Genomic DNA, 22,748 nt, shown 5'->3' on the forward strand with positions numbered 1-22,748 from the left:
CTGCATGAAACAATGATACAATGGTACATGACTCAAATAGAACACAGTGACTATTTTCAGTTTCTTTTATTGGCATTACCAATGAGTTACTCGAGCATCATGTGGCAGTTAGAATTTTACAAAGTTTATTTTTCAGTTTCTGGAACTAAACCTGTGATAATTCTGTAGTTTACCAGTAATGTGACCAAGTTCTTCCAGGCCTTTATTTGTGGCACATATAAACATGTCTCTGTCAATTTGGTTTTGTCAACTGTCATCTGTTCCACTGACCCAAGCTGAATAAGACACTGTACTGATTTTAAGAAAACAATCACTCAAAATAAGCCTCTGGTGAAGGCTTTTAAACAACAATTGTTTTGTCTGTATGTCCACTGATTACTTCTTCATTTTTATTGGATTTTTATTGAAATTTATGCAAATAGTTTCAATAGTAGTCATATATATTACAATTCTGACAAACAAGAGTTTGGAACTTTAAATGATAATGCCAACTCATCCATTTAATATTTTTTCACTCTCCAAACACCTCCAGCACTCCCATTCCACAGCCACAGACACAATCACCGTATCACCTAGTGTAACCTGGTTTAGAAGATACTTACATCTTTCACTCAATATTTTGGTTACATCTCATCATGTCCTATTAAAATCATTTCCAAAATCGTTTTACATCCCACAAAGTAACATGCAGCGGTCAACAAAACACCTTAATATTCTGATTCATTCACATACCGCTCATATTATCAACTTCATTCCCCATGCAGTAACAGACTTGTGAGCAAATGAGATGTAATACTATTCCCATACACACATCCATCAGCTCCTCTTCAGGCCTGTCATGGACATCTTACAAACATCTCATTAGTAAGAGTGTCTGAATAAACACTAATATGAAACCAACCATGTTACAGGTTGATAGTTACAATCAACAATATTCTCTGAGGGGATGACTACCAACCAGCTGTCCATTTCATATCAGAAGCCACAAGCTGTGTACAACCATAAGATTAAAAATGTGCTACTGTTTCTGCCCAGATCAGGAGACCTTATCAATTACTTTACAACCTATGCCATCTGGACTCTATTCTCTATTGTCTGTATTTGGTAAGAACAACTAGGTCACCCAGAATACCCTATGCTCTCAACTTAGGTCCTTGCCTGCCCCTGCAATCTTTCCACTTTCACACATCTATTCCCTTTCTCTTTTTCTTCCTTCTAAATCCTTCATTTGTTACTATCCCATTCCTTGATTTTTTATATATTTATTCATTTCTTCTTGTCTCCCTTCTCATTGCTTTAATATTATTTGGTTTTGTTCTTCTTTGCTCTAGGTTTCTTCCTCCCCCTTAATTTTTGTTTTGTTCTTATTTATTTAATGATCATTACTTACTTCCTGCTCTTCTCTCCCTGTGAGTAAAGTTGTCTCTAGCTCATCTTCGCTCCTTTTTAAAACTTCAATCCTCCTCTCCCCTTGCCTAAACATCTTCTCATTTCACACAAATGCCTTCTGTTTCTCCCTACTCCTATTCTCAAGAAAATATTCTTTCCAGCCTACATTAGCATTTAAAGCAATATCATATCAGTCTTGCAAATGTGCGGCTGTTCCTGTCAACTCTGAAGAAGAATGTAAATCTGTAAGTTAAACAACATCTATATTATTTTTATGTACAAGTCCATTACCTGAGTGGCCTCATTAAGGAGAGTTCTGAACAACACAAGAAAACAGCTATAAAATTCTTTGTCACTTTTTTCATTATTTGTTCTATATGCTCTGTGCATTTATTTGTCTCTCACACATGATGTCTTAAGATGTTTCTCACAGCAACTGCTATTGTGATGTTTTCAGAGTACAAATTTTTAAAAATAATACTAGTAATGTGAACTTCATACATTCAGTATCAGTGAGATGGAAGTAATAAAAGGAACTGATAGGAAATGGCAGCAGAGTGAATGAAGATGTAGTCATAACACACAGCAAAAAGATTTGTGATAAGTAAATCATAATTGATATACATAATTCAGTGTTCGTCATAAAGCCAAATCAATATCTCTTGCATCACTGTGGAACAAACAGCAAAGAGTATTTACTAAAACAGCATTTACTCACAATATGGAAAAAATGATCAGTACCTTGTATTCATATAAACTGAACTTGGCGCAACTTTTGGTTCACAGTGCTCATATGATTTCATACAGAGACTTCTACTTTACTACAACACAATAATTCTAAAGATGTCAAAAATATGCCACAAAATAAATTCAAATTACACTACTTCCAGTTACAACTAGTCACCTTTTACCAGAAAATATCTGCCATACCTACCATCACACATACTTGTGTTCCATGTTTTCCAAGCCAGTGTGATGAGTCAATTTCACACATTTCTAAAGAAGTGAGAATGTAATTTTAACTTGGATGTTCCAATCTATCTAAGTTAGCAACATTTTCCAGTATAATACTGCTTCTAAAGGAAATAAAGTTTTGTAGATGAAAGATATTTTGCATAATATTTTAATGAAAGTTGTAAATATTTGTGCTCTTCAGAACTACTCTAGTATGGAGGTTTCAATTAAATTTAAGATTTATGAGTACCATGTTACACACAATACAATAAATCCTACATGGCCTGCTTTTTTAAGGGATTTTTTCATGTTGATAATAACAAAAGCATACAGCGGTAAACTTCAAGCACATTGCTGCAATGGACACAGTGCAACATATTAGACTCTTTATGTGGAGTTTCACTGAAGATATTAGCAAATACTAAAGGCTGACGAACATCATATAACAGTAAAGCATGGCGCAATGAATGATGACCCTTGATAAACAATTTTGCTTACTGCTGATAGTTTAGAAAAGAAAAAGCAAAATTTTTACAACAACAAAGAACATATAAGCAAATGATCTTAAGCAATCGGCTTTCTGCCATATAAAATTATGCTAAAGAGACAAGTTACTTCCAGGTTTCCCTAATATCTCTGTACCATACATTAACAATTACTTCTCAAGAACATCAGTTCAAGTGTAAAATGCTTTCCTGAGATGGAGATGAAAATCGTGGTAATCATTTCAATGCCGGTTCCTGAATATCTGCAACAGTCTAATGCATTGGAGACTTTCCGAAGGTTACTTGGAAGCCTTGGTCTTCTGCTTACTGTCCCACTGTCATGTGAACTGCATTGACCACTCTTTTGAAGTGTTACTTCAATGGACACACAAGACATTTAACAACACATTTAAGCTAAGATTATAAGGAAATGGAAAATTGATAATAATATAGTGAGCCTGATACAGCTGCCAAATTCTGCAGTGTGTAGGTTTCAGCTACACACATAGATCTGCAATCAGCACACAATCTACATGTATCTGTACACCATGACTGGTGTTATTCAATGGAAAAGAAGGTTCATGTCACATATCACCACTTTGGTAGATAATCACAGCTCAGTGGTAATTTCATCCTGTGGCCGAAAGCCAAATGTAAGGAAGCTGTCATCTACTAGATAATCATGACTAGCAGACCAGTCAGTGAGAGCAGTGTAGCTGGGAGGACCCGCTCCCTCCTCGCCCTCCCAGTCCCAACCCTCATCCTCATCCCAGCAATGGCCATTCCCAAAGCTGTGTCGCACATCCACAGAGCTTTCTACTGGGCTGCGGCTGCTGCTGGAGCTGACTTTCCTCAGGGGCTGGAATGTGGTGAGGGGTCTCCTCAAGCTGTCGTCAGCCGAAGGAGGTACTATAGGAGGTGGCGGCGATACAGCATGCGTCTGTATTGGCACCTGCAGGAAGCTTACAAGCTGTGCCTGGGCAACCTGTTGACAATCACAAAGAGGGTAAAACATAATTCAAATATTGTTTCTATGTAAAATTACTCTATAAAATAAATAATGCATATTTCATTATCAACAAACAAACATAAATCAATGTATTTGAAACTTCCTGGTAGAGTAAAATTGTGTACTGAACCAAGACTTGAACTCGGCACTTTTGCCTTCCATGGGCAATGGATCTACCAACTGAGCTATCCAGGCATGGCTCATGACCCATCTCACAGTTTCACTTCCACCAGTCCATCATCTCCCACCTTCCAAACTTCACAGACGTTCTCCTGCATGCCTTTTGGGAATGCCCAACCATTCTCTTATGTTCATTGCTGCCACTATCCATAGTGTAAATCAATCTGCCAATAATTTGTCTTTGAAGCTCCACTTGTATAATTGAATATCAAATGTGTTTCATTCCTGCTGTAACCACTATTGCCTCCACTACTTCTGTTATAATTATTTCTGCTTGCTGGGTTACATATTATGCACAAGACTTGTCATAATCTTTGTGTCGTAATGTAATGTAAAATATGCAGAATGTCTTGCAACAAGAAAGAGAGGGTCCGATAGCCATAATCTTGTCAGGAGAAAGAAGCAAGTATATTACTAACTGTATCTTTGTGTAATGGTAAAACTGCTCAGTATTAGGGACAAAGAGTGTTTCAACCACTGTATTATGTACTTAAGAGGAGCAGTTGTTTTGAAGCAAGAAATTTGCATAAGGGGTGGAGGAGGCAAGGGTATAAATGAACAGCATTAGAGATATTGTGTTTCAAACACATTGTCATATAGTATGGGCCACATGTGACTGATACAGGGGTTGGCATGGAAAGTCAGCAAAGACACTCACAAATGAGTAGATAACCTGCTTTGACTTTCAAAGAACACATGAAGTTATTTTATGTTTTTTAATCAGTTTATCTTTACGATACAAATAATTGAATGACTGAGTTCTTCACTAAGGATTCAGAACTCAAAAACGCGAGAGGAATTAATGGACGAAGTTAATAAGAACTGCTTCTATAAACATAAAGTCTGTATTTTTCTGATCACAGATTCTTAAATTTGATGATTCCTCCTTGTTTATGTGAACAGTTAGCAATTTCATAGCATTGACATATGTGCTAGGTGGCATTTTTGTTTAAACCATATTTTATGCATGTTTGGTAGTTTTATATAAATATTACCTTTAATTACACCAGGACTAGTGAATACATCTACAAGGACTTTTAAAAAATTGTCTTTTCTCTTAAAAATTTCTTGTTTTGCACAAAACACAAACTGAATATAGAAACACAAAATGCAAACTGAATATAGAAACAGATTTCATGCATAAGGTGGACAAAATTTTTCCGTGTAACTCCTAAACAAGATGGATGATAAAATAGGAGACATATGTAACACTATCATGTATTCCCCTCCTCCTCCTCCTCCTCCTCCTCCTCCTCCTCCCTGTCCCCCAACATCTTGAATTCATAACAGAAACCATAAAATTCTGCATATTTTTCATTGTTACTTAGCCTAGTACCAAGCAGCACCAAGGAGCAACAGCTTCAGTGTCGCAACAGGTTAAGTATATTACGATAGTCACAAATTATTAGAGTTGTATGGTACAGCTAGCATAGGATCGATATCTGATGCAAACTTTGCACAACTGCTCCAAGATTATTTTTACAGTCAGCCACTGAAGGAAGGTGTTCTTCTTATAGGACTGAAATCTACTGTTTTGATATCAATTTAGAAACATGCAGATTAGCAAATGACTGAGATTTTCACTCCTTTGAATTCTGTGTCAACTATACACAGAACTTTGTTCAACCTCTTTTGACTCTTATGTACCCACCAAAGTCCAGTTGAAAGTCATTTTTATTATCACCCACAAATGCTATTAAAAGTGAACACACAGTCATTTGAGTGTAACAGCTGCATGCTCCCTGAAGATGTCTTATTTCTATTATCAAATTTATGCAACAGCATTAATATGAATACACCCATATAACTGGAGTGTTCTGTTTTGTTATTTCCTCAGCAAAATTTTATACTCTATACAGTTGAAATCACAGAAAATGCCAACTGATTTACTTTTAAAGTGTGACTGCGCTACAGGGACAGCCAACGGGAACTGTAAATCCCCAGAAAATCAAGCAGAAGATAAAAGCACTGTAGTATGGAATCTCAATAAAATACTTTTGTGCCTTGTTTCCGAAACTTTATTATTATTGTATGGCTTAGGTCTCAGGTTGTAAGCCCATTTTATAGCACACAACTGTTTCCAAAGCTAGCAAACAATCAAAGGCAGATTAATGTGGGATTAGAGATTGTACTGATGGCAGCTGACTTTGCAGATGTTGTTCTGGCACCTGTTGGGATTATCAATGGAATGAGTTTCACTAGGCATAGCCTACACTCAAACAGGACTGGGAAGGGAAGGTTGGTACAGAGGGGAGGGGGGGTGGATCTCATGCCACACACGGTGAAATACCTGTTGTAATGGGTCATGGATGGAGAAGAAGGCTTTTTTTAGGATTCAATCCAGACAATAGGTTCTCCTGCCTAAAGAGTATCTAAGGCAGTTCAGAAAATTCTGAAATTATCATTGTATGAAAGGACAGACTCACACTGTAGGACTACTTCAAAGGATTACACTGATCAGCCACGACATTATGACCTCCTAATAGCCAGTATGTCCACCTTTCACACAGATAACAGCAGCGATGCATCATGGCATGGAAGCAATGAAGCCTTGGTGGGTCACTGGAGGGAGCTGGCATGACATCTGCACGTACAAGTCACCTAATTACAGTAAATTCCGGGGAGAGGGGGGGGGGGGGGGGGGGGAGGGCAATGAGCTGTGACACCACATTCAGTCACATACCAGATGTGTTCGATTGGATTCAGATCTGGCAACCTGGGAGATTGGGGGGCGGGAGTGGGGGCGCATTACATCCATTGGAACTTGCCACTATGTTCCTCAAATCACTCCATCACACTCTTGGCCTTGTGATATGGTGCATTATCATGTTGAAAAATGACACTGTTGTCAGGACAAATGATTGTCATGAAGGGGTGTACACGGCCTGCAACCAGTGTATGATATTTCCTGGCCATACTGGTGCCTTGTATGAGCTCTGCTGGACCCACAAATGGCCATATGAGTGTTCCCCAGAGCATAATGGAGCCGCCACTAGCTTGTCTATGTTCCGCAGTACAGATGTCAAGCAGCTGTTCCCCTGGAAGACGACAGGTTTGCACCCTCTCATCAGCATGATAAAGAAGTATCGGCATTCATCAGACCATGCACGGTGCCAACATCCACATTAGGAATGTTTGGTGCACTGGGTGTTTGGAACACACAATAAGTTGTGCATTTTTCTAAATGCTCATGCTGAGCCTCCAGGCCATCAGAATCTGCCCTTTGTCTAAATCAGATAGATCACGCACCTTTCCCATTCTACACATGGACGGCAAGCTCACTGATACTACATGCACTGTGCATTTGTCTGACTAGCAGTCATTCCTTGCTGGATGATACTGCTATTGCCTGGAATGGGTTTATATTGATAGTACGTCAGTGGTCATAATGTTCTGGTTGATTAGTGTCTATCAGAAAAGGAAAACAGTTCAAATCAGGACATGGCCTTAGTAAAGTAAGTGAAGATCTTAGTGAAGTAAGTGAAGACAAACACTTTGAAATATCAGCTACTGAATTAACAGGGCTTGATGTCACCAAGAAATCAATCATTTTGTGCGTGTATCTCCCAGCGGTACTGTGGAAATTTTCTCCATGAGTTAATGGAAGTTCTAGACAACATAAATTAATATATAAACACATATATCTAAAAACAAAGATGATGTGACTTACCACACAAAAGCGCTGGCACGTCGATAGACACACAAACAAACACAAACATACACACAAAATTCTAGCTTTCGCAACCAACGGTTGCCTCGTCAGGAAAGAGGGAAGGAGAGGGAAAGACGAAAGGATTTGGGTTTTAAGGGAGAGGGTAAGGAGTCATTCCAATCCCGGGAGCGGAAAGACTTACCTTAGGGGGAAAAAGGACGGGTATACACTCGCACACACACACACACACACACACACACGCACACACACACACACACATATCCATCCACACATATACAGACACAAGCAGACATGTACCATGTCTGCTTGTGTCTGTATATGTGTGGATGGATATGTGAGTGTGTGCGAGTGTATACCCGTCCTTTTTTCCCCTAAGGTAAGTCTTTCCGCTCCCAGGATTGGAATGACTCCTTACCCTCTCCCTTAAAACCCAAATCCTTTCGTCTTTCCCTCTCCTTCCCTCTTTCCTGATGAGGCAACCGTTGGTTGTGAAAGCTAGAATTTTGTGTGTATGTTTGTGTTTGTTTGTGTGTCTATCGACGTGCCAGCGCTTTCGTTTGGTAAGTCACATCATCTTTGTTTTTAGATATATTTTTTCCCACATGGAATGTTTTCTTCTATTATATTCATATCATTAATTTAAACACACATATCGTTATACAATTCAGACATTAAAAGCAAAGCACAGTGGGATGTTATAAAAGAGAAAACAGGGAGAGGCATAATAATATACTGATAATGGTGGGAGATAAAGTAATAAATTATCCACACCACCTACCATACTATGTGATGCCTGTTTCTGAAGTATTGCAGAGAATTTTCAACAAAAATTCCCAAAAACAAATACAACACCTATAAATAATTGCGCATTTGCATTATGATGTTACTTCAAACCACAGAGAATGAAGACAGTGAAACTGTACATAAGCAACAAAACAAAATGTCTGTGGGCTTTGATGAAGTACCAATGTGTACACCGAAATAATGCTTAAAGAACATATAAGTTCCCTTTCAAACACAATAAATGAATTCTTTGCATCAATGAAGTTTTCAGTGTATTTAAAATAGGCAAGAGTTGTACCTCTACTAAAGAAAGGTAAAGCAGGAGACCAACAAAATTGCCACCCACTTCCCTGCTGTAATTATTCTCAAAAATGATGGAATCAATTATGAAAGTTGCGTGAATGAATTACTTGAATAATACCACCTTTTAAGCGAATCAAGTTTGGTTTCCAAAGTATGAGAAGTATGGAGTCAGCCACAGTAGAATTCACACAAGTGGTACTTGATGCTCTTGACAAAGACAAGTGTGTCACAGACATATTTTTAATCTTTCTACAGCTTTTGATACTGCTGACCATAATGTTCTACTGCAAAAGTTAGAAGCATTATGAACAGGAGGGGAAGCTAATGACTGGTCCTGATCATACCTACCAGATAGGGCACAAAGATCAAAGATAACATATACAAAGGGGTACCCAAAAAAACCCTAATAACATTGCCAAGGATGAAGCTTGTGTAGCACACATTTCTGCCAATAGATGTGTACAGCACAACTCATTACCAGTTCAGTGCCCCCTGTGTTGTCAGCCTGACTTGTTCTGTTCATCACAGTGATTATGTTGCTTTGTTCTCGCTTCGTTTTTATGATGGCAAGTTTAAGTGAACAATGTGCAGCTGTGAAATTTTGTTTTCTACTTGGTGAAAATGCTGCTGAAACTGTTTCAATGTTAAAAACAGATTACCAAGATGACACTATGGGAAAAACTCAAGTGTACGAATTGTTTGCTCAATTTAAAAATGGCATCATGTCAATTGATGACAAACCTCATTCTGGGTGTCCATCAACTGCCCGAATCGATGAAAATATTGAAAAAATTTGAGAGCTTGTGCTCACAGACCATGGACAGACAATTGATCAACTGCCAGAAGTTAGTGTGTTATCTTGGAGCTCGGTTCAGTGAATTTTAACTGACGTTTTGGGAATGAAAGTTTGTTCCTCAGGATCTGGCTGACAATCAAAAGGAACACTGAGTTGAAACACATTGTGGTTTGAAACAACAGCTTGAAACTAATCCATATTTTCTAAAATTGAGTTGAAACACATTGTGGTTTGAAACAACAGCTTGAAACTAATCCAGATTTACTATCAAAGCTCATTACTGGTGATGAGTTATGGTGCTATGGTTATGACTTAGAAACAAAGCAATGGTAAAGCCAATAGAAGACATCAACAACAACCCATCCAAAAAATGTTGTGAAGTCAAATCAAACATCAAAACAATGCTGATTTGCTTTTTTGATGCCACGAATGTAGTTCATTCAGAGTATTTTCCCCAGATCAGTCAATCAATCAAACCTTTTATTTGGAAGTTTTAAGATTGTGCAACAATGCTCATCAAAAACGACCCAATTTGTGGCAGACATGAAACTGGACAATGCACCTGCACACACAGCTCTCTCTATTAGACAGTTTTTGGTTAAAAATGCCAGGGTTCCGCTGCTTCATGCATCTTACTGTCCTGACCTGGTTCCATGCCTCCCCCCCCTCCCCCCCCACACACACACACATGAAAAGGGGAATGAAAGGACACCGATTTGACAACATTGAAGAAATCCAGAAAAAAATGAGAAAGGAGCTGTCAGCCATTTCTAAAGATGACTACAAAAAAATGTTTCAAACAGTGGAAGTACAGGAGGGACAAACAAATATATTAGTTTCAATGGAGAGTATTTTGAAGGGGAAAAAGTTCTTTTATAAACAATTTGAAAATACATAGCTTTTAAAAAATAATTACTTTTTTGGGTTCCATCTTGTACCTCAAATAAGACCAAACTTTTAGAATAAAATTTATCAGAACCAAAATACATCAATAAAGGAGTTCCTCAGGGAACTGCATTAGGACCAATACCATTCCTGTACATAAATGATTTTCCCAGTAGAGTTAATCATGGGGAAAAAAATTCTCTTTTCTGACAACAGCAACATTATAATCACTGAGAAAACATGAGAACCTCTTGCAGAAAAAGCAAATACAGCACTCAAAGATGTTTACAATAGGTCAACAAGCAATAAAGTGGCAGCGAATGTGAAGAAAACTATTGTCATGAATTTCAGTTTGATGAGAGGAAATGACACAAATTAAATGTAGACAATACCTCAACAGACAGTGTGACAAATGTCAAATTTCTAGAAATGAATACTGATATTCAGTTGAAGTGGCCTGAACATACAAAGATCAGAATGTAATGCACAGTAAAAAAAATCACAAATGAGCTTACATCTTTTACCCACTTTTCTACATAGTGACTGACATTCTCAACACATTTCTCTGATTGTGGTACCAGTTTCAATATGCCCTTTTGGTTGGAGTATAGCCATTAGCAGACTGTTGACTTTACTTCCGCATCTGTTGCCAAACGTTGGCCAATTTCTTCATGGAGCCAAATAGATGAAAGTCAGGCACCTCCCTCACAAATTTGGCAATTTCTTATTAACAGGAGCAGCAACATGGGGGTGAGCACTGTGACATTTGTCATGAAGGGCATGACACAACTTAACCAAAGTTTGCATATAGGCTGCAGTGTTTGCAATGGCCCTGTATTCAACAAAGTCCACCAATAACATACACCATGCATATCTCAGAACACTGTCACAAGCACTTTGAGTCACTTTGAATTCTTTTTGTACTGGGGAACCAACATGTTTCCACTCCACAGAGGCCTACTTGGTTTTGGGCATGTAGTGGTATGCAGCGGCCCATCACTAATGATGATTCCTTTCAGAAATACATGCCCTTCTGCAGTGTAATGCGTAACATGATCCAAGTTTGTCGTCATTTGCTGGCTCTGGTGGTTGTCTGTCAGGTTGTTAGGCACCCTGCGAGCACAAAGTTATGAAATTTCAACATGTCATGAATAATATTGTACACCGCACCACAGGAAATGTTGAACTGCTGCGATAAGGTTTGCAGCTGCACATGCCAGTGATTCAAAATTGCTGCTTTAATGGCTCCAACATTCTGCAGGGTTGCAGCTGTTACTGGCCACCCAGAGCATTACAAATCACTAAGGTTCTCACTCTCCTCCTGGAAAAATGAACACCACCTGGAGACATTGCTATGGTCCCTACAATCATCCCCAAACATGTCACACATGTTAAGGTGAATTTCACTCAGTTTATGCACTTTGACCCACAAATATGTAAATACACCTCGCTGATCTTCACAAGTCGATGACAGTAACATGCATGCCATTCTTGTTTTGTACTTCAAGCTTCTCTCGCTAGTGCTGCACATGAAAACAAAATACTCTCTGTAGTGCAAAACCCGTCAAACAATATTGTTGAGAAATTTCAGCAGTCCATCTGCAATCCCGTGGGAGAAAAAAAATACTGAGTGTTACTTTCTGATCCTGTCTCATACTTGCAAACAGAATGTAGCATTTTATGCCCTTAGAGTCCTGTCTTTTGTGCACAACACCCAGCATTTTCTACCAAGACTGTACAATAAACTGCCAAAGGAGATTAAAGAAATTGTTAACACAAACTTTTTTTAAAAGGCAGTAAATAAGTACCCATTAAATGTAGCACAAATAAATAATAATAATGATAATAAAACATCCACCATTCCACATAACACTTTCACAGCATTTTTCCTCCTTTCTCCTTTTTCTAGTAGAATTACTCCCAAAGCTATGCAACATATAATACTAACATTATCTCCTTTCTGAATTTAACATCTCACCAGTTATAGATGGATGCTGACTCAGTTTTTAAGTCAAGCAAAAGAGGAAGCTACAGTACAAAAAAATTGTTTTGATGTCAGTTGATAGTGTGTGTATTGTTAAAAAAACAATGTGTCTGTAGTTTGTGTAGTACGTGCATGACAGGGTGACAAATGAATGAACAGTGTAGCATTAGCCTTTTACATTGTTAAATAACTTATTTCAAAACAGCTTGTACATTAGGGAAGAACAAAGTGAGGCAGCATTGTTTAAAACAGATTGGGCTCAGATTTGGCAGAGTGGAAGCTCAAACCTTCATCCAGCCATCCTGATTCCTGTTTTTTGTGGTTTCCCTAAATTACTTCAGGCCAATGCTGGGACGTTTCCTACTGTAAGGTCACTGTCTCATCGTTGTCATACTAGACCTGTAAGTATGTTAATGTCTGAATATGAGAATTACTTTCTTCTTTTATTTCTTAAGTTGTAATACCTAGGCATATCCAATATCCTTGTAAAAGAGATCTACATATGAATAAAACTACTTCTATTTCTACTTCTGCTACTATTTCTTATTGTATTGATTCTTGACTTTAAGTATGAAATTTATCTCAGTCGACAATTTTGACACAGTTACATTTGTATTCTGCAGCATTCATTAGGGCAGCATTTACAACAACTATGAATAAACATACACTGGAATAGAGCAATGTGCACAGGAGTGAGAATGTGTGTCATTATCTATTTATGAATGAAGGCACCAAGGTTCTTCCCCAGCATATATGTTGCAACTTTGTCTAGAGGGGTGAATAATGTAAGTGAGTTTGCTCATTCAATGTCAACAGCCTTGTCACAGTGGTAACACCGGTTTCTGTCAGATCACCAAAGTCGAGCACTGTCGGGCTTGGCTAGCTCTTGGATGGGTGAGCATCCAAGTCTGCCAAGTGCTGTTGGCAAGTGGGATGCACTTAGTCCTTGTGAGGCTGACTGAGACTTGAATGGGAAGTAGCAGCTCTGGTCATGAAAACTGACAACCTCAAGAGAGCAGTGTGCAGACCACATACCCCTCCATATCCCATGAACCCTTCCATACCTGCATATCTGCATCCAGCTGAGGATGACATGGTGGTTGGTCAGTACCATTAGGTCTTCCAAGGTCTCTGTGTTCAGATAGAGTTTACTTAGTTGCTCATTCAGTAGTGTATGTGGGAAAACATACATCTGTTTTCTAATTTCTAATATTCCTAAGAGTTATCTTTGCACTCTTTCCCTCTATGTGTAGGACTTCTACATTTATTGTGTATTTGTGGTTTTGGTCCAAGCAATGTGTGACAAAGGATGAATCTGGCTTATTTAATCTGCAGCTTCTATGGTATTCTCTGCACCTAATACAGATTGACCTCCCGGTCTGTCCAGAATGACAGGCATGCCACTCTTGGCAGATAATCTTGTGAAGCAACTTTTCATGATGACCAGTTGTTTATCTTTTGAATAAAACAATCATCTGTGTAATATCTATGTAACATGGAAAAAACACAGAGAAACTCTTTGCTTTTAAAATTTTACCTATAAAAGATTAAACTATACCAATTCTGTTTCAGTCTGTCTGCATTGTTCACTGGGTACAGAGCAGACGTTACTGCTTCAGTTTTTTTATTGAGAATTTTATCAATAATGTTAGATGCAAATTAATTTAATTATAACTATTGTTTTTATTGTATTAACTTTCTATCTTCTTGAGAAATGGGGATAGAAGGGGGAGAGTGGATCATGTGGTGGCATGCTCCATGTTTGTAGGCTGCCGGATGTTTAGAGGATGCCGGGATGAATGTGACAGTAAAGGAGTCTATCCGGTAAATTGGTGAACAAGTTAACAGATGTTAAGATTCCAACAAATGCAAAATTAGTCTCTTTTGATGTACACCTCTTGTTCTATGAAATATTGTAAATATATTGTGTTACAATCATTGTATTTACACAACATTAATCCAAAAGAACAGCTGAGCATAGTTAGTAAAGCTGAATGGTGTTTAAATCAAAATTGCTTCTGTTTCATCACCCTGTCTGGCAAAAAATCTTCATGGACAAGTGGAAGATTAATTTTCTGAGAAGTGAACCACCGGCAAAACAGACAAAAAAATAGCAACCAAAAATTTAAAATTTACCAGAAAGTCTCTTTTACTGTCACATTTATCCCAGCTTCCTCACAAAATTTAACATCCAATAAACATTTAGCATTCCACCACATGAGCCACCATCTCATTTCTGTTTCCACGTCCCAAAAAGAGCATGACAAGGAACTTAATACAATAGCTACAAATAATGAATTAGTATCCAACATTATTCATAAAATTCTCATTAAAAATCTGAAGAAGAGACTGGGTATTACTGTATCCAGCTAACAATGTAGATAGACCAAAAACAAATTGGTGTAGCTAACCTTTTATATGTAAAATTTCTAATATGGTGAAACAACATTTTAATGGCACAGGGTTTCCCTGAGTTTTTCTGTGTCCTGCAGATATTAGGTATATGTTTCTTCAATTCAAAAAATAACAAAAGGCCATCATGAAAAGTGGGGTTCATAATATAATCTACCAAAAAGTCTCAGGCCTGCCATATTGGGCAGACTGAGTGTTCAATCACTACTAGGCTCAGAGAACACCGTAGAAGCTGGAGATTAAAGAAGCCAGCTTCTTCCTTCTTGATCATTGCTTAAACAATAACCACAAATACATAATAAATGTAGAAGCCCTACACTTAGAGGGAAAGATGCAAAGCTCATTCAATTAGAAATATTAGAAGTTAAAAAAAAACAGATGTATGTATCCTCATACTACACAACTGAAAGAGTAGACTCAGTGCAATTATTCATCTCTTCTAGACAATGTTACAACATCTACACTGGAGCAAAATCTTAGTGCCTTCATTCATAAATTCCCATTCCTGTGAACATTGCTCTGCTCCAGTGTATGTTTATTCACAGTCACTGTAAATGCTCTCCTAATGAATGCTGCAGAGAACAAATGTAACAATATCATAAATGTCAATGGGTCATCTCATTACATGCATAATTCAGTAATTTATCTGGATTCTTAAACTACAAATTATAACCGTCTGTGGTACCCTAAGATATGATGTACTTTGGAAGCTCCCATTCTTATAGAATATACGTAACTACATAGCAAAAGAGACATAATTCCATAACGAAACTTTGCAAAACTCTTAATTCTAATAACTTTTTAAAAAGCAGAAGGCATTGTATTTTTCATAGTAATAGTAAGTGTATGCAATGTTAAATTCATCAGTATTTTCTAAGTGCTTGGGGACGTTTATTATGGAGCTCAGCAAGTGCTCCGATTGTGAATTTGCAAAGACTTGATGAATCTGTACATTGTCCTTGATGGTGAGTGTTCATTAGGGACAAGGGTATCATCAGGAGTGCTCTGGCAGAGAGTGATAGGACAGCTGTTATTCTCTAAATACATAAATGCTCTGATGGACACAGTGAGCAACAATCTACGGAAGCTTGCTGTTGATGCTTTGGTGTACAAAAGGGTATCATTGTTGACTGACTGTACAAGGATACAATATGACTTAGAATTTCTAGTTGGTGTGATGAATGGCAGCTAGCTGTAAAAGTAAATGATGTAAAATAATGTAAATGACTGTGACAAACTATCCCATATTTTCAAATACAGCACTAGTAATGTGCTGCTTAACAGAGTCTCATTGCTTAAATATCTTGGCGCAACACTGCAGAGCAATATGCAATGGAATGAGCATGTAAGGATTGTAGTTGTGAAAGTGAATGATCAACTTTGCTTTATTGCGAGTATTTTACAAAAATGTTGTTCTTATGAAAAGGAACCAGAGGTTATACAGAGTTTCAGGGAGAGCATAAGGGAACAATTGACAGGAATGGGGGAAAGAAATATAGTACAAGACGAATGGGTAGCTCTGAGGGATGAAGTAGTGAAGGCAGCAGAGGATCAAGTAGGTAAAAAGACGAGGGCTAGTAGAAATCCTTGGGTAACAGAAGAAATATTGAATTTAATTGATGAAAGGAGAAAATATAAAAATGCAGTAAATGAAGCAGGCAAAAAGGAATACAAACGTCTCAAAAATGAGATCGACAAGAAGTCCAAAATGGCTAAGCAGGCATGGCTAGAGGACAAATGTAAGGATGTGGAGGAGTAAGTATTAAAATTCAAGGAGAAGAAATAAAAACTTTGAGGTTCGCCGATGACATTGTAATTCTGTCAGAGACAGCAAAGGACTTGGAAGAGCAGTTGAATGGAATGGACAGTGTCTTGAAAAGAGGATATAAGATGAACATCAACAAAAGCAAAACGAGGATAATGGAATGTAGTCGAACTAAGTCGGGTGATGCTGAGGGAATTAGATTAGGAAATGAGGCACTTAAAGTAGTAAAGGAGTTTTGCTATTTGGGGAGCAAAATAACTGATGATGGTCAAAGTAGAGAGGATATAAAATGTAGACTGGCAATGGCAAGGAAAGCGTTTCTGAAGAAGAGAAATTTGTTAACATCGAGTATAGATTTAAGTGTCAGGAAGTCGTTTCTGAAAGTATTTGTATGGAGTGTAGCCATGTATGGAAGTGAAACATGGAAGATAACTAGTATGGACAAGAAGAGAATAGAAGCTTTCGAAATGTGCTACAGAAGAATGCTGAAGATAAGGTGGGTAGATCACATAACTAATGAGGAGGTATTGAATAGGATTGGGGAGAAGAGAAGTTTGTGGCACAACTTGACTAGAAGAAGGGATCGGTTGGTAAGACACGACCTGAGGCATCAAGGGATCACAAATTTAGCATTGGAGGGCAGTGTGGAGGGTAAAAATCGTAGAGGGAGACCAAGAGATGAATACACTAAGAAGATTCAGAAGGATGTAGGTTGCAGTAGGTACTGGGAGATGAAGAAGCTTGCACAGGATAAATTAGCATGGAGAGCTGCATCAAACCAGTCTCAGGACTGAAGACCACAATAACAACAACATGAAAAGGAGACCATGTATAGAGCGCTAGTACAACCCCTTCTGGAGTATTACTCGAGTGTCTGGGATACCCACCAGGTCATATTCAAGAAAGACATCAAAGCAATTCAGAGGCAGTCTGCTAGATTTGCTACCAGTAGGTCTGATCAATAAGAAAGGATTATGGAGATGCTTTGGGAACTCAAATGAGAATCCTTGAAGGGAAGAAGAGTTTCTTTCTGAGGAACACTATTGAGAAAATTTAGAGAATCGGCATTTGAAACTGATTGTAGATTGTTGTTCTGCTGTCAATGTATATTTTGCATAAGGACCACAAAGGGAATTAGGGCTTGTTCAGAAGCTTGTAGACAATCGTTTTCCCATCACTATTTGTGAGTGGAACTCGAAAGGAAATGACTAGTAGAGGTGTGACATACCCTTTACCAAGTACCATACAGTGGCTCGCAGAATATGTATGCAGAGGTAGAGTCTGCCCTTCCATTTCATTAACAGTTTTTGGTATGGTGGACATGCCACCTCTTTTGACAACCTCTCTGTGAAAGGATATGCACTGTGTCAGATCAGGTGATCATTCAGGAGAGCCACAATGATCCAAACAACATCCTGAATAATGAGAGTTAATCCACACGCTGACAAGAAATGTCTACTGCTGACGCTTCATCTTGTATAAAGATTAAGTAATGAAATTATGGACCTAACTGGTAATGACTTAGTTCACACTCATTCTGAATTTTGTTTTACTTAATTATTGGTTTACAAAGCCTGGCAAATCATTTACCTGGAATAAGAGCATTTCTTCCATCAAAGAAATGACCTTCCCCCTAATTGAAATGTTTCTTAACTACATCATGTATATTATACATAATTTTCATTATTAAACATATAAGTTGACCATCATTAATAACTAATGATAATTACAAAACAGGGACACAATGAGAGTACTTTGTTTACGCCTTTCACATAGAATTCCAACTACAACAAAAATTCTGTTACCTGGTGAGGGTTTTGTTTCTTGTATCTCCGCAGAACTCTCTCCCCCCATGACAGCAGTGTCTCCCAGTCTTTGGGTGGGTACCGGATCTGACTCTCTTGGCGATTCAGAAGTATTAAAATGCGTGCCAAGTCCCTCAGCACTGGCCTGGAGGGGGAAAAATCAAAATTAAACAAAAGAGCAAACATTAAGTGATGAGAGATTACATGTTTCTCACATGTTACTAATACAAACATTATATTTTTCACAGACATCACAAAATTCCTTATGGTTTCATAAAGCAGAATATTTTGTCATTCTCATATTATTAAAACGACAGGCCAGTGACACAAGATGAATGAATATGCTTAAGGGGTATGGAAAATATACTCTTATTGGTCTAAATGTTAAGTATACAGTATCTGCTCAATGAATTTTTATGTTAAGCATAAGCTTATATTAATAATGATATTATGCACTTTTAATGCCCATGGTTGGTAGTTAGTGAATAAATATGTAACAAGCATAATTTTCATTATATTGAAAACTTCAAGAACCAATTAAGTAAACTCATTTTAATCATTTACAGCAACTGCAAAACTAATGAAAACCAAATGTATGTTGTTTAAGAAGCTTTACTATGACTATGGTCAATGTCTGATTTCATAAACTGTCTCTTTACTTAAACAATTATCTCCATGCAGAACCTAAGTTCTGCTGTACATTTCAGACAGTTTCATTCACTCTGACCACAAAAAATTAACACCGCTTTATCACTCTGACATGGCACAAGTTGTGTGGACACAGACTACTCACTTACCAAAATGTATTTGTGACATATTGTTAAAGAACTGTTTTTGATTCTATAACACAATATTTCATCAAATGTACACATTCATGAAACATTGTAAAATTCATCGCCAAAACTCCTAATACAGAGATTCTGTGAATTTAAAATATTATCTAGCATAAAAAAGAGACATCCTTTGGACAAATTAGTTGAAATTCTGTTGATTTAGAAGTGATGCCATTGTCAGGACACCACTATAACGACCACAAACTTATGGCACAATACCTGAACTATTCCAACCCATAAGAAGATGTAATTCTTTGACTTAAGTCTGTGCTCTTATTGCAAGGTAACTTGGTGAAACATTAGATGTCAACCATCAAACAGTAGGGGCATTGTTGCCCAGAAACCAGTAATCACAAAACACATGCCTCATTGTCAAGGCTGCTGACATATGTTTATGCAATGGCTCTGGACTTGAAGTAGTCCATTCAAACATTGGTAGTTAAAGAAGCTTTCACCAGCTGCACATGGCTGGAAATGGATGGACAGATGGTGGCGAAAAATTTCTCATCATGTGATACATGGGGTAAATTCTGCACATCACAATAGTCTCTCAGAAACTAAGTGCTTGTACTACTCTAGTGACATATCTGCCACATTTTAAACTTGGGATCCCTTTTGGTGCTATTGGAGAGGATTAAGCTAAGTGCCAGTACAAGATTTGACACTATCTCTTCTGTCACCATCACCATCAATAACACAAACATGTCCATCTGCAGAACTGCAGTCATGATAGTATGCATTCAACTGGAACAATGTAGCTGTTCATTTGTCTTTGTGTCTTGTTCACTTGCCTGTCGATGACATGAAACATCTACACTGATCTACGATTTGGTGAGTTGTTACCTTTACCCCTTAGTTATTTATAATGTAAAAGTGTGTTGTATGAAATAGAGGGTGGTCCACAAAAAGGAGAACATTTTCAATTGGTTATTGTGAGCTTTAGCATATATTTATACCAACATATCTTATAGATAACTGTTCTACACACTTTGCCTTTACTAAAAAGCCTAACAAATTTTTTCTTAAAAAGTACATAACATACTGTAAATAGCTTTCACGATTGACGATGCATTGCTAAAGATATTCGTGGAAGCTCCTCATTACATTCTCGATCATTTATTGAGGAATGGTCTGTATCTCTTCCCGGATAGCAGCTCTCTGTTCATCAGTATTCAGGAGTCATTGTGAAAAATTTTGTCTTCAAAATGTCCCCATTGAAATGATGCAGGGGCTGAAAGTTAAGATTATCTCATCAGCCATGGGAGAGTAATCTGTGCGGAAAGTTGTGCCTCAGTGTAGGCATTAAATTACTGACCCTATGGGGTGTAGTCCCTTCTTGTTGAAATCATATCCATTTGGATGACATTGTCATTGTAGCTGTGCAATAAAGAAATTGTTAATCATGGTTGCATATCACTCGAAATTGACAAAAACTGGCTGGCTGTTGTTGTCTTCACAAAAATATGGCCTAATGATTCCAATGGACTTTCGAGTAGTACACCTTTAGGGTACTCTAGACCTTTTCATGCACAAACTGTGCAGAGTTGTGTCCAAGTCATGTTGGAAGTTTTGTTTATTGTCAACTAGACGTCACATGATACAAAATGTATACAAAATGTATCATCCTGGTTGATTCTGTCCAGTAATGTTGAGCAGAAACTGCATTTACTCATTTTATCTCCTGGCTTTAGCTGCCTAGTCACTTCCAGCTTATAATGATGAAACTTTAAAGCCTATTTCACAACCCTCTCCAAAGAAATGCAAGTAACTGGTAATCTTTTGGAATGGTGATGGATAGATCACCGTGAGCTTTGTTGCAGAGCTGCTTGAACTTATTAGGGTCTTTCTAACTGACATTTTAGGTCCTTTAAGCTTCACATTGGTTACAGAATTTGTCTCATGCCACTGTTTTATCCACCTGAATATTGTGCTGTCTGGAACATGGAAACAGCAGTCTCTTCCATGGCCCACTGCATGTTGGATAGCTGCAAAGCTCTGCACATGACAGAACTACTCCACTGTCTCAATATGCACCAGCACCGCCCAGTCTTCCATACTGTACTGAATGACATACTCTGTAAGACTGATTAGATGTGGTAGATGGCACAAGCACATCTACATCTTAGCATGGTGGCCAAATGAAAATGTACACTATCCCACGTGCCACCCTACATATTGCTCAACACTATATATTGTTCAACACATACTTCTATCAGACTTCTAAAATAAGTTTATTTTTAGTATTATCTTTAATTTACTGTACAGTTTTATTCTTTGGTGGAAAATACTGTTTTGAGTTTTGTGTTTATTCTTTCTTGGCAAATGTTAGTTCAATCTACACATTATTTCATAGTTGGGGTGAGAGGTGTTTGTGCAGTAATTATCAAAACTATTTTTGATGTGCATGACTGACTTGTAAATGTGCTGACATGGTGCTGTTAAAAAATCTTTCTAATGAACCTGATTCCCATTTTTACTTTTTATTTTTTACTTATATTTTTATTACAGTAACTATTAATCATTCTTCACTTAGACTGAAAACAAATTCTTCCTGCAATATATGAAAACCTATTGTACAGCCTCCCATGAAGATCAGAATGCTGTAACTGTAGACAAAGAAGATTCTACATACTGCTTGTTACATGACTTACATCTTTAGAGCAAACAACAATGTGTGACCAGTCATGTGTGTTCACAGAACTAATGTGTGTATTATGCAATTCCACATAAATAAAAGTGATTTGCAGATAACAGACAATGTTATGAAAAATAAAGATTGCTACTCACCATATAGAGGAGATGTTGAGTTGCAGACAGACGCAACAAAAAGACTGCCACACACACACGCCACCACTGTCTCTGGCCACAGACAGTGGTAATGTGTGTGAGAGAGTCTACTTTAGAAACAAGCCTTTTGACCAAAATCTCACAATGTATGCCCATCTTTTTATTGTGTCTGTCTGTGGCTCAACATCTCCTCTATACAGTGAGAAGCAATCTTTCCTTTTCATAATACTGTCATTACATTCTGGATTTTCCATTACACATCACAGAAATAAATATCAATGGGCATACAATGCATGATGTTCAATGTGTGAAGTTTCTTGATGTCTAGACAGATAATAAAATGGAGATGGGATCAGCTTGAGGATTTTCTGGAGAATTTCAGCTATTATGGGAGAAATATTTATTCTATTGATAACTAATCATCTTGCAGAAGACCTCTGAGGTACCTTAGGGATTCCTACACTTACTTGCCAATACATATACTCCCTAATGCTATTTTTGGTAAAGGAGATGAGTGAACTGAAGATGAACTAAGCAGTTTGTAACCACAATATTAGAACTAGAAATAATTTGCACATAAAACATACATCCCTCTCTAGAGTTTTATATACTGCTGCAAAAGTCTTTAATAGGTTTACAGTGGGTATCAGATGAAATTGAGCATCCCCAAATATTTAAAAACAAAGTCAAAGAGTCATTCACCTA

The 22,748-nt window shown here is 37.6% G+C and overlaps 1 protein-coding gene across 1 annotated transcript in view; it reads right to left on the reverse strand.

Moving 5' to 3' along the window:
- Positions 1–229: 229 nt before the first annotated feature.
- The window catches only part of LOC124594267, a 42,223-nt gene continuing 19,704 nt past the window's right edge, over positions 230–22,748 (reverse strand). The window contains exons 4-5 of the mRNA XM_047132631.1: positions 18,424–18,568; positions 230–3,813 (exon numbers count right to left, since the gene is read on the reverse strand). Of these exons, the coding sequence (XP_046988587.1) occupies positions 3,439–3,813; positions 18,424–18,568 (520 nt within the window). The 3' untranslated portion in view covers positions 230–3,438. The remainder of the gene's footprint in view (positions 3,814–18,423; positions 18,569–22,748) is intronic.

Source organism: Schistocerca americana, chromosome 2 (genome assembly GCF_021461395.2).
Source record: "Schistocerca americana isolate TAMUIC-IGC-003095 chromosome 2, iqSchAmer2.1, whole genome shotgun sequence".
Taxonomy (NCBI): domain Eukaryota; kingdom Metazoa; phylum Arthropoda; class Insecta; order Orthoptera; family Acrididae; genus Schistocerca; species Schistocerca americana.